The sequence below is a fragment of the Oncorhynchus mykiss genome, chromosome 6 (assembly GCF_013265735.2).
Source record: "Oncorhynchus mykiss isolate Arlee chromosome 6, USDA_OmykA_1.1, whole genome shotgun sequence".
NCBI lineage: Eukaryota > Metazoa > Chordata > Actinopteri > Salmoniformes > Salmonidae > Oncorhynchus > Oncorhynchus mykiss.
Genome location: NC_048570.1, coordinates 42,399,546 through 42,419,727, shown reverse-complemented (window position 1 = coordinate 42,419,727; position 20,182 = coordinate 42,399,546). Strand labels below are relative to the sequence as shown.

General features: G+C 40.6%; 1 protein-coding gene and 1 long non-coding RNA gene across 3 annotated transcripts in view; one reads left to right on the top strand and one right to left on the bottom strand.

Annotated features, from left to right (window-relative positions):
• Nucleotides 1-4,619: 4,619 nt before the first annotated feature.
• stxbp1b (syntaxin binding protein 1b) overlaps nt 4,620-20,182 on the bottom strand; it is a 42,578-nt gene continuing 27,015 nt past the window's right edge. Inside the window, exons 14-20 of one of the 2 annotated variants that reach the window (XM_021606545.1) lie at nt 18,406-18,544; nt 18,097-18,206; nt 17,653-17,757; nt 16,945-17,030; nt 14,720-14,874; nt 6,450-6,575; nt 4,620-4,896 (exon numbers count right to left, since the gene is read on the bottom strand). In XM_021606545.1, the coding sequence (XP_021462220.1) occupies nt 6,466-6,575; nt 14,720-14,874; nt 16,945-17,030; nt 17,653-17,757; nt 18,097-18,206; nt 18,406-18,544 (705 nt within the window). In that variant the 3' untranslated portion in view covers nt 4,620-4,896; nt 6,450-6,465. The remainder of the gene's footprint in view (nt 4,897-6,449; nt 6,576-14,719; nt 14,875-16,944; nt 17,031-17,652; nt 17,758-18,096; nt 18,207-18,405; nt 18,545-20,182) is intronic. The other variant, XM_021606548.1, reaches the window with a different exon arrangement.
• On the top strand, nt 6,477-14,889 carry LOC118964871. The gene is made up of 3 exons (XR_005052110.1): nt 6,477-6,543; nt 6,657-6,736; nt 14,764-14,889. It is a non-coding gene; the product is annotated as an uncharacterized LOC118964871 (long non-coding RNA).

Genomic DNA, 20,182 nt, shown 5'->3' with positions numbered 1-20,182 from the left:
GAGCTGTGAAATCCACAAGCGGCTTTTGGCATTACACCTAAAGCGGACATTGCCGTTGGCTGCATGGAGCCGCATTAAGAAAAATCCCATGCAGCCTTCTTAAAAAGGTTTGAACACTGGAATGTAAGATGAAGCCTACACCTCGATTAGGATGACAGAAATCCTCGTCATTTCGTTTAATGATTTTCAGCTTGAGTGTCATTATTTCTATACAGCCTACACTTTCTCATTCTGCACTTCTAATAGCAGTAGGACGGATGTGGCTTGTTGAAAATGATCACAAGTAGCTGCTCACCGATTTGACACCTCCAACACCGGCAAAGCATCAGGTGTCGGCTATCACCGGTTAATGCTTGATCTGATTGAATCTAGCCTTAGACATATTCCTGAAGTCTATAGAGTGCATAGCAATGCCACACTGAAGTGAATTGAATAAAGATTTACCAACTCATGTCTTAGATCATTTTTTTGCCTGGTTTGGTTGTATAGCTATAACATTTCAAAATATTGTTCATTTCATTTATCATTTATCAATTAAGAATACACTGTGACCCAGAGGAGGCTGGTGGAAGGAGCTATAGGAGGACGGGTTCATTGTAAAGACTGGAATGGAATAAATGGAACACTATTAAACATAAGGAAACAACGTTTGATTCCGTTCCATTTATTACATTCCAGCCATTACAATGAGCCCTTCCTCCTATAGCTCATCCCACCAGCCTCCGCTGCTGTCACCATAAATTGGTGGCTGACATAGTGTTCAGTTGGCTCAGCAGCCACTTCCTTCACAGTGCTCAACAGAGAGACTAGTATTATAGAGCTAATAAATAGGATAGCACATATGACTCTTGATGTACTGCATTTTTCTCTATTATGTCAGGTAGGAGTTCTATTTTGGCTATGCATTCATTACGTAAGGAGATAATCAGTGACAAATTCAAATATACCTGCAAGTTGAAGATGCATCACTGCTGGGTATCCTGCTGTCGAACCAAACAGATATATATATACACATTACAGTTCAAAAGTTTGGGGTCACTTAGAAATGTCCTTGTTTTTCAAAGAAAAGCATTTTTTTTTGTCCATTAAAATAAATGTTTTAAATCAGAAATACAGTGTAGACATTGTTAATGTTGTACATGACTATTTTCGCTGGAAACGGCAGATAGATAGAATATCTACATAGGCATACAGAGGCCCATTATCACTACAGCAACCATCACTACTATGTTCCAATGGCACATTATGTTAGGTAATCCAAGTTTATAATTTTAAAAGGCTAATTGATCATTTAAAAAAACTTTTGCAATTATGTTAGCACAGCTGAAAACTGTCGTCCTGATTAAAGAAGCAATAAAACTGGCCTTCTTTATACTATCTTTTTGAGTATCTGGAGCGTCAGCATTTGTGGGTTCGCTTGCAGGCTCAAAATGGCCAGAAACAAATAACTTTCTTCTGAAACTCGTCAGTTGAGTCTTGTTCTAAGAAATGAAGAGTATTCCATGCGAGAAATTGCTAAGAAACTAAAGATCTCGTACAACGCTGTGTACTTCTCCCTTCACAGAACAGCGCAAACTGTCTCTAACCAGAATAGAAAGAGGAGAGGGAGGCCCCGGTACACAAATGAGCAAGAGGACAAGTACATTAGTGTCTAGAAGGCCAGCATCCTGGAATCGCCTCTTCACTGTTGACGTTGAGACTGGTGTTTTGCGGGTACTATTTAATGAAGTTGCCAGTTGAGGACTTGTGAGGCGTCTGTTTCTCAAACTAGACACTAATGTACCTCTTGCTCATTTGTTTGCGCTGTTTTGTGAATGGAGTAGTACACAGCGTTGTGCCAGATCTTAAGTTCTTGGCAATTTCTTGCATGGAATAGCCTTAATTTCTCAGAACAAGAATAGACTGACAAGTTTCCAAAGAAACTCCTTTGTTTCTGGCTATTTTGAGCTATTTAGATATTTCATTTTAAAAAATCAGCCATTTCCAGCTACAATAGTCATTTAATTAACAATGTCTACACTGTTTTTCTGATCAATTTGATGTTATTTTCTTTCAAAAACAAGGATATTTCTAAGTGACCCCGAACTTTTGAACAACGGTGTATATACGCTACCAGTCAAAAGATTTAGAACACCTACTCATTCAAGGGTTTTTCTTTATTTGGACTATTTTCTACATTGTAAAACAACAGTGAAGACATACAAACTATGAAATAACACACATGGAATCATGTAGTAACCAAAAAAGGGTTAAATAAATCCAAATATATTTTATATTTGAGATTCTTCAAAGTAGCCACCCTTTGCCTTGAAGACAGCTTTGCACACTCTTGGCATTCTCTCAACCAGCTTCATGAGGAATGCTTTTCCAACAGTCTTGAAGAAGTTCCCAAATATTGAATCTCAAATATTGTCACGTCCTGAACTTAGTTATCTCTGTTTTCTTTATATTTTGGTTAGGTCAGGGTGTGACTAGGGTGGGTACGCTAGTTTTTGTATTGTCTAGGGTTTTTGTAAGTCTAGGTTTTTTTTGTATTCTATGTTGGCCTGATATGGTTCCCAATCAGAGACAGCTGTTTATCGTTGTCTCTGATTGAGGATCATATTTAGGTAGCCATTTCCCTTTGGTGTTTGTGGGTTCTTGTCTATGTGTCGTTGCCTGTCAGCACACATTTGTATAGCGTCACGTGTCGTTTTGTTATTTTGGTTCGTTTGTTCAGTGTTCATTCTTATAATAATAAAGAATGTGGGTTGTGTTTTGGACGCAAGGCTCTCGAACGGCTCTCGACCTTTGCCTCTCCTGAGTCCGTACGGGAGTTGAGTTGAGACAAGACTGTAAGTACCAATTGCAGACCACAAAATTGGGGAGAAAACGGGGGGGAAAAATTAAATACAAAATTAAATAAAAAGATAGAAAACCCTGAAATGAGTAGGCGTGGCCTACATTTTGACTGGTACTGTATATATAAACATACACACACACACACACACACACACATACATATCCTTTTAAAATATATTTTCCTTTATTACTTCACACAAACCCTACTGCCTGTCCAACAACAACACTTAGGCTTCTACTTCCAGCTTATACATATTATATACATTTCACAGACACAATCTATTTTACAATAGTTCCGTTTTTGTTTTTTGTCCTGGCATTCCTCTATTTCTGATCCATCCATCCAGTTCCATCCACATATTTTTAACTGTGCTATTTCACAAACGTTCTGAACCTATATACATTTTACAGACACAGTATATTTGACATCTGTTATCTTGTTATTAGCCCCACCCACATTTAATACCCACTCACATAGTATTAATTTAGTCCTACCATTCAAATCAATTTTTCATTTATTGAAGTAACCCCCACAATACTCATAAGCTTTAGAAGTTTGTTGGAATTATGGGGTATTGTGTGTAGATGAGAATCATAAATAAAAAATAAAAAAATTAGAATAAGGCTGTAACGTAACAAAATTTGGAAAACGTCAAGGGGTCTGAATACGTTCCTAATGCACTATATGTATTTCAATAGTCATGTAGTAATGTAACAGCACAAAACCAACTTTTATTTGAAGCCTTTATTGGAGCTTTTGTACATGATATTTGCAGAAAGAGTACAGTTTGTGATAAATCACTTCCAAGCATTGAATTCTGATAAGTTATACTGGTATTACAGGAACTAATATCTCTTAATAAATAATAGATCACTCTAATAGAAAGCTAACAAATCACTATACAACAGCTGCAATGACAACACATTTTTTTTGCATCATGACAGTGTCAACACTGGAAAGCTGAACGAAAATGACCATAACTTCTACAGGGAGAGGAAATAACAAATCAAGTCAACATAGTGACATAATGTTAATGAACAGAGACAGACAACTAACCTAATAGAGGAAGAACCTTCCAATGGTTGATCACTGTTCACCTACTATACTGTTTACTACAGCTAAAATGACCACGAGTACAGAGTGGCTTCACATTGGCATGTCCAAAGTCAGGTTAATCACCGTCAAAACACTGATACAGCACGGCATATATTCTACTAACTACTGATTGCATGAGACGGAAGATGTTTCTTATTTTAAAATGGTGGTTGAAGTTTCCAAATTCTAAAATTGTTTTTCAAAATACGGAAAGTAAATCAGTCTTTTTGCTCAGTGTTCCGGAAATGTTTACAAGCAATGAGACAAAAGATGACACTAAATAATGACACTAAAATGACACTATAATGACACTAAAAACAGACAATCTTAGAAACACAGGAATCTTGCAAATATTTTTGAGGGGGGAATGTTATACATAGATCCCATCCCACTATCCTCACATTTGGTGCCTTTCTACTCCTATCTGAAATATGATGAGCACTCTACACCAAACACCAGCCTAAATAATTCCTCAATTTCCAACTACACTACTCTAATCTCCTCTATGACTGGCTTCCCTTTTAAGGAAGTGCAACTACAGCATCCTGAGATGGCAGTTTACATGTACTGCTCATAGTATCAACAGTTATCCAGCGTACACAATCTCTACTCTTCCATCCAATCATTAAGGGTGTGTGTACAGTAGTTAAAACATTGTGGTTCTTGGTGCTCTGGTTTTGAGGGATCTTATGTAATTCTATTGAAACATGATATCTGAATACATGACTTGGATATGCTAGAAATAGATGCTGCCATTTGTTTTCTTCAGTCTTATGTATAGAGTAGAAGGGCTTGTTATGTCTTGGGTCCTGACTATTCATGTATGCCAGTTGGGAGAGTTTGGAGGTTAGGAGAGGGACAACTGCAGCCAGGGAGCTGTTCAGCTCAAACATCTTGTTGCTTATCCATGTCTTTGAGGGCTTGAAGAAGGCGTGTAGGGGTGAAGATATTGGTTGATCCTGCAGCAGAGAGAGATAGAGAGAGAACTACACATATTTTCTCAGTTTGAACTAGTCTCGTCTGTTAAGTACAGTACAGTTCCAAATTGGAATGACATTGAGAGAAATACACAGACAGCAGAAATCACATATAAATACATGGGTTCAGCTGTTATATGCTTCTCTAAAACATGTCATTTTCAGCCAAACGACAAAAAAATACAGGGGCAAAAAAAGCTTACATTTAAAAAAAACGTTGCAAGAAATATTACATTACTAAATACAATACCGACATAGTGCCTTGTTGATTGTTAAGACAGAAATGGGAGCTATTGACAACTGTCTGCATACAGCACACCACAAGGACAAATCTCCAAAGGACAGATACAGAGAGCACAGACAAGATAAACAGAATAGACGACAGCACCACTAACCAAGTACACACATACAGACAAAGAATAGAGGTGAGAACAAACAATCCACTGAACCGTGAGGAACAAAGGGATAGATCACAAACAGTAGAATCAGAATGTGCTTTCCTATGGGCCCTAGTCAAAAGTAGTGCAATGTAACGGAAACAGGGTGCCACTTGGGATGCACAACAGGGGACAGAGTCTTTGGCACGGTTTCCCGAAAGCGTCTTAAGGCTAGTTAAGGCCAAGTTCATCGTTAGAACCTTTGTAGGGGCACCGTTAAATCTCCAAGCTGTTTCCCAAAACCATCGTTAGTAAAGTTGCATTTGAAAACTCTCGTTATTTTCCGACTGCCTCAAAACAGCTAAGTGCGTCGTTTGATGCTTTTTTTGCCCTTCCGTGTCACTTTATACACAGACGATCTCCACTAAACATAGAATCAAGATGTTTATCTGTCGCTCTGTGACCCCCATAACTTCGAATCGAAGTTGACGACAAATACAAAGTCGGCAATGTCTGTGAAGGATAACAGAAAACCGAGATGACTGCTTCAAAAAATAAATACAGTAGGCTACATAGGCCTCTGCATATACAGTATTTCAATCATATTGAAATTCATTTAAATGTTTAGTCAATTGAGTTCTATTTTGCTAATTGTAGGCTAAACTGTCTGGAATTTTTTTGCTTTAATATATTTAATGATGTGTAACAATATGTGCGCGTTGATGTGCCAGATTTGTGATTTAATGCATTATTAGGCTCCAGGGTAAGCATTAGAATAAGCCGCCTCAATATTTGAAGCCATAAGGTGATAATATCTCTCTAGGACCTGATCCGTTGGCAGTATTGTGGAATAATTATAATGTTAAGGTAAGATTTCAATGGAGAAAGCTGATCCGAGAGCAGCTGTGCCTTTCTTTCGAACCTATCAGTATTGACACATGCTCCAACGACACACTTAGCCAACGTTCTTTCTGCGTAGTGTTTTGGGAAATGCATGTTACGTGTTCTGTTGTTGTAAGAACGATGCATCTTTAAAACACTTGAAAGCCTAAGTTCCATTGCTATCGGGAACCCGGGCCCAGGGCCAGAGGAGGGGAAGTGGGGTGAGGCTGAGAGAGATCAGAAAAGGTGGCTTCACATCACAACAACTATCTTTACTTCTCAGTGTGTGTTCTCATTCTGCAGGGGCAGGCTCTGGTTCCTCAGGGGCAGCGTTGGGGTCCAGGAAGTCCGGGTGCTGCAGCTCCTTTAGGTATTTGGTGGGAGTGAGTGTGTGGGTGGAACCTAAGGAGGGACAAAGGCTTTCACATTGCACCCTAATCTCATTCTCTGTTTTTGTGTAAAATCTCCATTGTCTTCTGACAGATAACATTATTCTAACATGACTGCGTTGCCATGAACTGTAAGTGGAGATGGAGTTGTCGCACTTGAACTGATGCAAAATGGTAAGGTCCCCTGAAAAAGATAAATATTAGTGGCCAAAAAAATGAATGTAAAAGCAGATAACATGTGTGAAAGGACATTCTCCAGATAACATGAATTAAGCTGGTTTTCTTGTCCTAAATGGCACCCTAAAGTAACACACTATATAGGGAATAGGCTGCCATTTAGGATGCAAGTAAGTCATTTAACTTGACCTAGACTTGGCATTTGATAGATAACTCATCTGCAGATCAATGTAATTCAGTACCTTCGTAGAGTAACTGTGTCCTGTCCCTGCCACTGTTGGTATCCCTTCCCTGCTGTCACAACACACACATCCTCTATCTGATGCATTCTCAGAAACACCATCTGATCTGAGCCCACTAACACACTAAGCCGATTCCACCCAGTAGCAGCAGCAACAGCTGAGTCAGACACAGTGGAAAAGCAATATAGGATATCAACTGTATATTCTAATGATTTCCACAGTTCCTAAGTATAGATAGGAGGTTTCAAGATATATAGATCAAGTCAAAGGGTGCTATCATACAAATTCTATGATATGTTACGAATACCAATTTGTTGTGGCTAATGTTAGCTAGGTGGCTAACGTTAGCTAGGCTTCCTCCCTCGCCATCCCTTTGGCAAATCAGACCATAACCACCTCCTGCTACCTGTTAACAAGAAAAAACTCAAACAGGAAGTATCAGTGACTCACTCAATTCCGAAGTACGATGAAGCAAATGCTAAGCCACAGGACTGTTTCGATAGCACAGACTTGAATATGTTCCGGGATTCCTCTGGTAACATTTAGGAGTTTACCACATCAGTCATTAATAAGTGCATCAGTGACGTCAAGGGAGCCCATGAGCTCATGTTGAGCAACATTTCTATAGGCTATGAAATTGCGAGAGATATTTAAGTGCATATTTTCTCCCACTGCCCCTGTTCGAGACAGGTGCATGAACGGTTCATTCTAAATCAAAACAAATTCCACACAAATATTATTTAGAATATGTAAAGATTAAATAAAGAATAGTTTGATGGGTGACAATATTAGCCTATCACTTGTGAATTATATAATATCACATGTGAATGATGCCAAGCATAAGAAACTGCCTTTTTTTTGCTACTTTTTCGAATCATAGTCGCACACCTGCAATTGATGAACAGCATTCTTACATAGCTATTCCTCTTGTCCAGATGGGTTAAGGCAGTGTGCAGTGTGATTGCGATTGCGTCATCTGTGGACCTATTGGGGCGGTAAACAAATTGGAGTGGGTCTAGAGTGTCAGGTAGGGTGGAGGTGATATGATCCTTGACTAGTCTCTCTAAGCACTTCATGATGACGGAAGTGAGTGCTATGGGGCGATAGTCGTTTAGCTCAGTTACCTTAGCTTTCTTGGGAACAGGAACAATGGTGGCCCTCTTGAAGCATGTGGGAACAGCAGACTGGGATAGGGATTGATTGAATATGTCTGTAAACACACCAGCCAGCTGGTCTGCGCAGCTCTGAGGATGCGGCTTGGGATGACATCTGGGCCGGCAGCGTGGAGAGGGTTAACACATTTAAATGTTTTACTCACGTTGGCCGCGGTGAAGGAGAGCCCGCAGGTTTTGTTAGCGGGCCATGTCAGTGGCACTGTATTATCCTTAAAGCGAGCAAAGAAGTTGTTTAATTTGTCTGGGAGCAAGATGTCGGTGTCCGTGACGGGGCTGGTTTTCTTTTAGTAATCTGTGATTGACTGTATACCCTGTTTGTATTCGGTCATGTTTCCGGTCGCCTTGCCATGATTAAAAGCAGAGGTTCGCGCTTTCAATTTTGCACAAATGCTGCCATCAATCCACGGTTTCTGGTTGGGGAAGGTTTTAATAGTCACTGTGGATACAACATCACCAATGCACTTGCTAATAAACTCGCTCACCGAATCAGTTATTGTCTGAGGCTATCCGGAACATATCCCAGTCCACGTGATCGAAGCAATCTTGAAGCATGGAATCCAATTGGTTAGACCAGCTTTGAACAGACCTGAGCCCAGGCATTTCTTGTTTTAGTTTCTGTCTATAGGCTGGGAGCAACAAAATAAAGTTGTGGTCAGATTTGCCGAACGGAGGGCAAGGGAGGGCTTTGTATGCGTTTCAGAATTTAGAGTAGCAATGATCCAGAATGTTTCCAGCCCATGTCGTGCATTCGATATGCTAATACAATTTAGGGAGCCTTGTTTTTAGATTAGCTTTGTTAAAATCCCCAGCTACAAAAAATGCAGCCTCAGGATATACGGTTTCCAGTTTACATAGTCCAATGAAGTTCTTTCAGGGCGGTCGAGGTGTCTGCTTGGGGGGGGGGGGGGATATACATGGCTGTGATTATAATCTAAGAGAATTCTCTTGGTAGATAATGTGGTCAGCATTTGATTGTAAGGAATTCTAGGTCAGGTGAACAAAAGGACTTGAATTCCTGTATGTTGTTATGATCACACCACGTCTCGTTAATCATAAGGCATACACCCCCGCCCTTCTTCTTACCAGACAGATGTTTGTTTCTGTCGGCGCGATGCGTGAAGAAACCGGGTGGCTGTACCGACTCTGATAATATATCCGGAGTGAGCCATGTTTCCGTGAAACAGAGAATGTTACAATCTCTGATGTCTCTCTGGAAGGCAACCCTTGCTTGAATTTCGTCTACCTTGTTGTCAAGAGACTGGACATTGGCAAGTAGTATACTCGGGAGCAGTGAGTGATGAGCCCGTCTACGGAGCCTGACCAGAAGACCGCTCCGTCTGCCCCTTCTGCGGCATCGTTGTTTTGGGTCGCCTACTGGGATTAGATCCATTGTCCTGTGCGGTGGTCCAAACAGGGGATCCACTTCGAAAGTCGTATTCCTGGTCATAATGTTGGTAAGTTGACGTTGGTCTTATATCTAATAGTTCTTCCCGGCTGTATATAATAAGATTTACGATTTCCTGGGGTAGCAATGTGAGAAATAATACATAAAAAAACTAAATACTGCATAGTTTCCAAAGAACGCGATGCGAGGCGACCATCTCTGTCGGCGCCATTTTTAGGGGGATGCCGCCATGAAATTCTAGGCATTATCAAGTGCTTGTCAAATTGTGAATGTGTGACTGATGTAGTGTGTACAGCCTGTGCAAAAAAACTAAGCAGAGCTCGTGCCTTTCAAGCAACTTTAACAAAAAATCATCATTAGAGTCGCATCATGCAGCCTTACAATGTATTAAAAATCAAAACACATATCCCAAAAATCAAAACATGTTGGTAGAACAACTAAAGTTACATTAATAACTCTAAATTAAGCATATAGGAATACCCATTTCTTTGTTAACCACTAAACACAGAATAGCCGCATGTGTGCACTCAGCCCACAGCCATTTGGCATAGCCAGATCAGGACCTACAGTGGTTCTTCCTTTAAAAGTTTTGAGCTTATGCCATGACCGTTATTGGTAGATGGTGGCATTCTGTCATTGCACCACACTATCACAAGGGGGAGTTAGAACGCTGATATATCGGTAGTCTAAATTGTAGCACAAATGGACTTTAATGGGGGTGTTTTCAGTCAGTCTCCTACATCAGGCAACAACAAAAAAACTGTCGGTGGTGCTGGAGTTAAGAGAGAACTTGGGTACAAAATGTGGGAATTACACTTTACATGTGGACTGATGATTTTTGAAAAAAAGCCACAGTGGGCTTTTGGTTTCTCTCCCTCTAAAAACAGAAATAAATCATTCTAAATAACAAACTGTCTTTTACTTACAAATGAGTAAGAATGCCTCACCCCATGTTCAACAATGGCCTTTCCCCCTTTATTCAGATTACAACTGCTCATTTCAGGTTATTTGAAAACAAAATCTCAAAAATATCGTTATTTTTTTTAAAAAGCCACAGAAAGTTGGTTGCAATTTCAGTTTAATCCACCAGAAAAGACAGAACAAATAATACAACAAATATTGGGGTTAAACTCAAATAAATTAGAACCATTACCATGTGGACAAGGGAAAAAGTAAGGAACCTGTCTGTCTGCCCTGCATTAAAGATCAAATTTGGTTAAAGAAAATTGTTATAGATAAAAAAATATATACCAGTTTAATTTAAGGATGTAGACTGCAAAATAGTTGGGAAGAGATTTTCGATATACCGATTCCATGGCACATGGTTTATGAATTGACACACAATTTTCAGTTTATTATAACCTACTGCAGGCTTGAAACCTTTGGGTTTAACCTCCTGAATTAATGATTATATTGAAGATAGAAGCCGCTCTCTTAATCAGTTCCAAGAGCCGAGCTGTTATCCAACGATTATTATTATTATTACTACTACTGAATGACAGAGCATGGGGACTGGTCTTGATAAATCAATCAGATTTTTATTTGGAAATGTTAGGATTATTTTGTACAGCACCATATTTTCCTAACTGAAACCCTTAATTAAATCGCTTTAGCTAGCCGTGATTGTAAAATGAAATCAGCTGATGCATTGGTCCAGAGCCAGGTAGTATAGATGGAGAGTCATGTCATTGGTGGGGAGTCAGGTGGCATTTGCGGCATTTATTCAAGTAAAGAAGGGGGCGAGGAACGAGATGAAGTCACAATCCATGCCAGGCACACCTGTGAGCTCTGGAACTCCACCTCTTGTTTGTGGACTCTGCAAACAATGTGTTCTTGATGAAAATACCTGTCTATTTGTGGAAAAATCACCCTGATTAACTCTTTAGTCATATCACAGTTTAACTATTTGTTTATGGGCACCCGTGCTTGAGGCGTCACTACAGACACCCTGGTTCGATTCCAGGCTGTATCACAACTGGCCGTGATTGGGAGTCCCATAGGGCGGCGCACAATTGGCCCAGCAACGTCTGGGTTTGGCCGGTGTACGCCGTCATTGTAAATAAGAATTTGTTCTTAATTAACTGACTTGCCTAGTTAAATAAAGGTTAAATTATGGTTTTGACTACACCTGTTTAAATTATATGAGTAAAACATATTCCATTTGATTTGGAATGGCAAGCCAGACAAAATTAAAAGGGCAGAAATGAGAAATTACTTTATCAATTGGAACCTTTATGAGGAAGGGGGGGAAAAGTAAGGAACTTGTAGACCAAAATGGGTTAATAAAGCATTTAAAGGCTGACATTGGTTGATTTTAATACTTCTTACAGCCAAAATTCTAACTCCACCCATAACTCTTGGACTTTGAAAAATTCCCAGAAGGCATGGATTGTTATAACCTAGTGCAGGCCTAAAACCTATGAGTGCAAACAATGTTTCCATGATGGGTTGTTTGCAGGACAATAGACTCTTCAACCTTTACAAGAGGATAGTTTGGGCTAGGTGTGAAAAAAAATCTCCCCAACTTGCAATGTATTAAGTACTCTAAAGCTTTACATTTCTAACTACAAACATGCAACCGCATAATGTTGGGTAAAGTTGGGGCGGCAGGGTAGCCTAGTGGTTAGAGCGTTGGACTAGTAGGCTGCAAGTTCAAATCCCCAAGCTGACAAGGTACAAATCTGTCGTTCTGCCCCTGAACAGGAGGTTAACCCACTGTTCCTAGGCCATAATTGAAAATAAGACTTAACTTAACTGACTTGTTAAATAAAGGTTAAATTAAAAAAGCATATACTGTACAATCAACATCTTTATGCTTTTGTTAAAAAAAGAATGATAAAAATACTCTCTCAAAATGCAGATGTTTGTCAAGTATCAGCAGGACAATAGACTCTTGAGTTTAGGGACTGTAAATATATTAATGGATCCAAAACGAATTACTATGGGAATAAATATCACTGAATGACAGCATGCTTCATTTACCACAGTGTGAAAGACATACATAAGGACAACTCAGAGTTGTCCTGTTCTTCCTGTTCTTCTGAAATAGACTACATTTTATTCATATCATACTTCTTTTGACCTGTCTAAAATAAATAATGGATTTATTGTGAAGGTGTAGGCTATATTACATGGATTTGTTAGACTTTAAAAAAAATTAATGTTCCAAAGGTCTGCATCAGTGGCTTGTAGGCTATGTCTGGAAACCAGGAGATAATAAATGTGTTTATGTTAATTAACGGTCAATTACCGTGAGATCGACAGTTATTTGCTTGACAATCACCGTCTGACGAAAGTTTATGACCGCCACGCCCTACATGAGACCCCCAGCTGTTCCGGATGACTGTGATCCCACTCTCCGTAGCAGATGTGAGTAAGGTTAACAGGTCGCAAAGGTCGCGTGGCCAGACGGAATACCAGGACATGTACTCAGAGCACACACTGACCAGCTGGCAAGTGTCTTCATTGACATTTTCAACCCATCCATGACCCGGTCTGTAATACCAACTTAAGCTGCCTAAATGACTAGCGCCCCGTAGCACTCACATCTACAGCCATGAAATTCTTTGAAAGGCTGGTCATGGCTCACATTAACACCACCATTCCAGACACACAATTTGCATACTGCCCCAACAGATCCACAGATAATGCAATCTCTATTGCACTCCACACTGCCCTCACCCACCTGGGCAAAAGGAATAACTAAGTGAGAATGCTGCTCATTGACTACAGCTTAGCATTCAACATCAAGCTCAGGACACTGGGACAGGACATCTTCCTCTGTAACTGGATCCTGGACTTCCTGATGGGCCGCCCCCAGGTGTTGGGGGTAGGCAACAACACATACGCCACGCTGATCATCAACAAGGGGGCCCCTCAGGGGTGTGTGCTTAGTCCTCTCATGTACTCACTGTTCACCCACAACTGTGTGGCTGCGCACGATTCCAACACCATCATCATGTTTGCAACTGCACATGGGGACAAAGATCGTACTTTCTGGAGAAATGTCCTCTGGTCTGATGAAACACAAATAGAACTTTATGGCCATAATGACCATTGTTATGTTTGGAGGGAAAAGGGGAGGCTTGCAAGCATAAGAACACCATCCCAACCGTGAAGCACGGCGGTGGCAGCATCATGTTGTGGGGGTGCTTTGCTGCAGGAGGGACTGGTGCACTTCACAAAATAGATGGCATCATGAGGCAGGAAAATTATGTGGATATATTGAAGCAATATTTCAAGACATCAGTCAGGAAGTTAAAGCTTAGTCGCAAATGGGTCTTCCAAATGGACAATGACCACAAGCATACTTCCAAAGTTGTGGCAAAATGGCTTAAGGACAACAAAGTCAAAGTATTGGAGTGGCCATCACAAAGCCCTGACCTCGATCCCATAGAAAATGTGTTGGCAGAACTGAAAAAGTGTGTGCGAGCAAGGAGGTCTTCAAACCTGACTCAGTTACACCAGCTCTGTCAGGAGGAATGGGCCAAAATTCACCAACTTACTGTGGGAAGCTTGTGGAAGGCTACCTGAAACTACCTGAAATTTAAAGGCAATGCTGCCAAATACTAATTGAGTGTATGTAAACTTCTGACCCACTGGGAATTGTGATGAAAGAAATAAAAGCTGGAATAAAATCCCTCTCTACTATTATTCTGCCATTTCACATTCTTAAAATAAAGTGATGATCCTAACTACCTAAGACAGGCAAATTTTACTAGGATTCAATGTCAGGAATTGTGAAAAACTGAGTTTAAATGTATTTGGCTAAGGTGTATGTAAACTTCCGACTTCAAATGTACATAGCTAACTCAATTGCCTCGTACCTCTGCACATTGACTTCATACTGTATTCCCTGTATCATACTGTATTCCCCATGTTAATTTTACTCGTTATTGTTATTCGTTATTTACTGTATATTTAAAATATATATATTTATCTTTAACTCTGTTAGTCTACACCTGTTGTTTACAAAGCATGTGACAAATACAGTTGTATATTTTATTTGATGACCAGGAATACATCCAACTAGTGCAACCAGCCCATGGATATTGCCTAGGCCTATGTATTTATTCACAGTTTATATTCCCATATTAGATAAAGAAAAACAGGACACAAAACAATAAAACATGTAACCCTACATATGCTGCCAACTCACCAATGATTGCTTCCCATTTTCCATTGGCTTGTGTGACCTCGTAGACGCAGCGCATCTCGCTGAAGGTCATGCCTCCGATGATGAAGATGATGACTCGGGGACCTGTCTTCATCTCTGTGGGGCCCTTGTTCTTATGCCAGTTACCGTACCGGGCACTGCAATGAGAGGGGAAGATATTCAAGTAACTTTATTTGGATAGTCCATTTATGATGAGACATACTGTTGAGATGCTACTGAAAGGCTAAAGAAAAGCTGATGAGATGTTGAGAATAGTCTACTGACAGTTTGTTGAACATCTGTGGATGGACCAAAGTTCCTCTGTCCAGTGTCTGTGTTCTTTTGCTCATCTTAATCTTTTATTTTTATTGGCCAGTCTGAGATGTGGCTTTTTCTTTGCAACTCTGCCGAGAAGGCCAGCATCCTGGAGTCGCCTCTTCACTGTTGACGTTGAGACTGGTGTTTTGCGTGTACTATTTAATGAAGCTGCCAGTTGAGGACTTCTGAGGCGTCCGTTTCTCAAACTGGACACTCTAATGTACTTGTCCTCTTGCTCAGTTGTGCAGCGGGGCCTTCCACTCCTCTTTCTATTCTGGTTAGAGCCCATTTGCACTGTTCTGTGAAGGGAGTAGTACACTGCGTTGCACGAGATCTTCAGTTTCTTGGCAATTTCTTGCATGGAATAGCCTTCATTTCTCAGAACAAGAATAGACTGACGAGTTTCAGAATAAAGTTCTTTGTTTCTGGCCATTTTGAGCCTGTAATCGAACCCACAAATGCTGCTGCTCCAGACACTCAACTAGTCTAAAGAAGGCTAGTTTTATTGCTTCTTTAATAAGGACAAAAGTTTTCAGCTGTGCTAACATAATTGCAAAAGGCTTTTATAATGATCAATTAGCCTTTTAAAATGATAAACTTGGATTAGCTAACACAACGTGCCATTGGAACACAGGATTGATGGTTGCTGATAATGGGCCTATGTAGATATTCTATAAAACATCAGAGAGCAGAGCCTCTAGAGCAGTGATGTTTTGGGGCTGTTGCTGGGCAACACTGACTTTTGGTTTTGTCATTTTGGGGTATTGTGTGTAGATTGAAGAGGAAAGTTTGTTTTTAATCCATTTTAGAATAAGGCTGTAACCTAAATGTCAAGGGGTCTGAATACTTTCCCAATACAGTAGGTTGAAGAGCCATATCTGTTTATGGGCCAATAACATTTTTAATTCATATCATCACCCCTTTTGAATTTCTTTGCCCATGGGAGAAATATATTTGTCGATCCAGAGCATCCCAAAACTGCTCAATGGGTGTCAGGTCTGGTGAGTATGCAGGCCATGGAAGAACTGGGACATTTTCAGGATCCACGAATTGTGTACAGATCCTTGTGACATGGGGCTGTGCATTATCATGCTGAAACATGAGGTGATGGCGGCGGATGAATGGTATGACAATGGGCCTCAGGATCTCGTCACGGTATTTCTGTGCATTGAAATTGCCTTTGATAAAATGCAATTGTGTTCGTTGTCCGTAGCTTATGCCTGCCCATACCATAACCCCACCGCCACCATGGGGCACTCTATTCATAACGTTGATATCAGTAAACCGATTGCCCACACAATGCCATTCACGTGGTCTGCAGTTGTGAGGTCAGTTAGACGTACTGTCAAATGATCTAAAACAACGTTCGAGGCAGCTAATGGTAGAGAAATTAACATTAAATGATCTGGCAACAGCTCTGGTGGACATTCATGCAGTTAGCATGCCAATTGCATGCTCCCTCAAAACTTGACTCCCTGAAAAAACTGAACATTTTAGAGTGGTCGTTTATTGTTCCCAGCACAAGGTGCACCTGTGTAATCATCATGCTGTTTAATCAGCTTCTTGATATGCCATACCTGTCAGATGGATGGATTATCTTGGCAAAGGAGAAATGCTCAATAACAAGCATGTAAACAAATTTGTACACAAAGTTTGAGAGAAATACATTTTTTTGTGAGTATGGAACATTTCTGGGATCTTTTATTTCAACTCATGAAACAAGGGACCAACACTTTAGACATGTTGCGATTAATATTTTGGTTCAGCATAAAAACTATCAAATCAAAGTGTTGGGAAATATTGAGGCTGTTCCACTAAGACCTAAAACGAAAAATGTCATTAAGTAATTGGAATCTCAGAAGGTACAGAGCACAGAGGTGATGTAAAATTAATAGGGTTTATCTGTATACCTTGATGGAGCGCTGCTGTGAGTGGATGCAGTGCGTTGGGAGATGTAGGGGTACTGCTTTGGATCCAGTTTGTCCTCAATGGCATCCTGTAGAGAGACATAATTAGGTCAGTGGACTAACCATACCCCGGCTCAACCCAAACCCTAACCCTAGCTTTACGTCCATAACCTGGCTCAACCCTAAAAGCGAGAGACCATTTCTTCCATGCCAGTCTTAACCCATACTAAATTAATGTATGTTAGACCCTACTAACAAATTGATCATGTATATAACAGTCTACAACTTATAGAATAATTTGTATGTTTAAGATTATGACTAAAGTATTCTACCCTGAAACCATTTAATTGTATGAAATGTGTTACAGTCATAATTCAATCATGTGTGTGACTAGGCCATTGTGTTGCTATTTCGCAATATGAGCTGGGTATAGTTGAGACATTCAAGGCCAACTGAACTGTCGACTTGTGATATCTCTGAAACCTGTGTGTGTGTGTGTGTGTGTGTGCGCGTGATAAAAAGATTGTGTTCTCATTTTGAAGTCAGACCGCTCTCTGAATAAAGTATTGATCTATTGCAGACTGGGACTTTGTCTAATTCTTCATTAACCAGGGCCTTACAACCTCTGGGAATTGGTCAAAGCTATAGTGATAGTTGAGAAAAACCATTGGGATAAAAATTCTCGTGACAACAACAGCAGGCTGGACTTGCCTCCATGATGTCCTTGATGAGAGGGGTCCATCGGGAGAGCTGGTAGGTCTGCTCACTCACTCGCTCCTTCCGGTCAGTCTTTTTCACTTTGCGGGTCGGGTTCCCCTAGGAAGTTCAGTAGATGATTGACGCACTGAAACACTATTCAGTTGGACTCAGATAGCATATAAACACTGCAGATATCATATTTATGCCACTATCCCAAAGATGGATCTCCAATCCACATGTTAAAATGTTTTACTCGTGTGTGAGAGAGTTGTGAGATAGTTCCACAATGGTTCATGGGTCATATTCATTGGGGCACACTGTAGAAAAAACGAAAACGAGTTGCTTGTTGGACAAGTTAGCTAGTGGTTCCTCCCTGTTTCAGTCCATTTTCTTCTGTTCAGTGCCTAATGGATATATGTCCTGGTGTTACTAAAGTATGGTACTATAGGATCTCACCTCTAAGATGATGGGCATGCCCATATGGGCCATGTTGGCGATGATGTCACTGTCCTCAGGAGGGATGTTGGCATGCTGGAGGAGCTTACAGAGGTTCTCCTCCGAAACACCTGACACACACGCATGCACAAACACAGACATGGACACATGCACATGCCCAGAAAAACACACACATGCGTGAAAACATGCACAGACATGCAGAAACATGCACACACCCACACAACAAAATCTGAATTGTAATGGTAACAGAGAAGTGGAGTCATGTACATCGTAAAATACAGACACACAGGAAATAGATTTCTCTCTCACCGTTCTTCATGAAGATGTACAGCAGGATTATGCGGATCTTGTCGAAGACAGTGACATCTTTATCCAGCAGGACGGGTACGATGGCCCTCATGGGGTCCTTGATCTTCTCCCCCTCTGCATCTGTACCCATCGCTAGATCCTGGGGTAGGGCAAGACAGTTGGAGGGGCACGGGGAGGATTAGAGGAAGAGAGATCTAACAGATATACAAAACATTAGGAACACCTGCTCTTTCCATGACAGGTGACCAGGTGAATCCAGGTGAAAGCTATGATCCCTTATTGATGTCACTTGTTAAATCCACTTCCAATCAGTGTAGATGAAGGGAAGGAGACAGGTTAAAGAAGGATTTTTAAGCCTTGAGACAATTGAGTAATGGATTGTGTATGTATGCCATTCAGAGGGTGAATGGGAAAACAAAATATTCAAGTCCCTTTGAACATGGTATGCTAGTAGATGCCAGGCGCACCGGTTTGAGTGTGTCAACAAGTGCAACGCTGCTGGGTTTCACGCTCAACAGTTTCCCATGTGTATCAAGAATGGTCCAACCACCACCTGCACGCTGACACTACAGTCAAATGGATATAAAGAACTCACTAAAGACTAAAGGAAATGGAAGTCATGACTCATGCTATGTCGTGAAGGAATTATTTCGTTTCTTGTTAAGTTCCCTCTTCTTGTCCCTATTAAGTATGCTGCACGACTATGGACTTCAACGGGATATTAATTATTGGCAGAGGTAGCCTAACGGTGACTATTACTGGTCACATGTCACGTCATTCAAACGGGAGAATATAGGCTAACTGCATATACATTCTTTGTGTTGATGAAAATATTATATGACTAATCATAGATCCGATTTATTTGTAATTGTTTTTTCAATTATTATTTTGGAGTTGGGTTTGTAGGTGCGCTCGTCTCCATGCCAGTCGGGTCGGCCGGCCGGGTTGGGTCTCTCCCGGGTCCTTGGAAAATCCCTTTGGTCGAGGGCAGGGGCCTCCACCGACCAGTGGCTCGAGAGCACCTACCTGTAGCGGTTTGTATGGGTCTATTCTGTTTGGATTTTCACATTGATGTGGTGACTGGGTGCCTGTCCACTTTCAGCATAAAGATTCCAAATTCCAAAGATCCCTCTCTTTTCCTCCTCATAAAGGATTCAATTTATTAGCCGTATGTTTTTTATGTTGGTGCTGAGAACTCAGTTGGGGAAAATGACTAAAGCTGGTCCATCATAATATGGCCCGAATAATCAGGATTGATAGATTAATGTGCCACTATAGCCTCGCCCTGGCTCTCAGACTGGGATTCAAATATTGAGAGGTGGTTCTGTTCTGTAGACCGTACCAGGGTAGCTAAAAGGGTAGCTAAAATAAAATCTAAACGTTTATTTGGACTAATGAACGCAATGGAAGATGCTCATAGGAGACGATGGCCTAGACAACGTTAAATGTATCTCCAAATGCGGTCAATATATCGTCGCTTTTTCAATTTTCAATGGGTTACCTTAAGCATGGTTTCATACGTAGTGAACATAATTTAAGGTTAGAAATGGGGAGGATTGAACGGTTTGGTGAAGAATAATGATTTCCATTTTCAAGACTCCACCTCCCATGTGGCTTGACCAATCAGTATAACGTACTGATTCAGTCTTTGTCAGGTGTTTTTATTCTGTTATGTAATGTTGGCTGTATACGGTGTGTTTATGTTTTTCTTTATCTTAATGTTGTCCAAACGTGAAATATTCTCAGATGGTTCTCATTGCTCTTTCATTGCATGTTG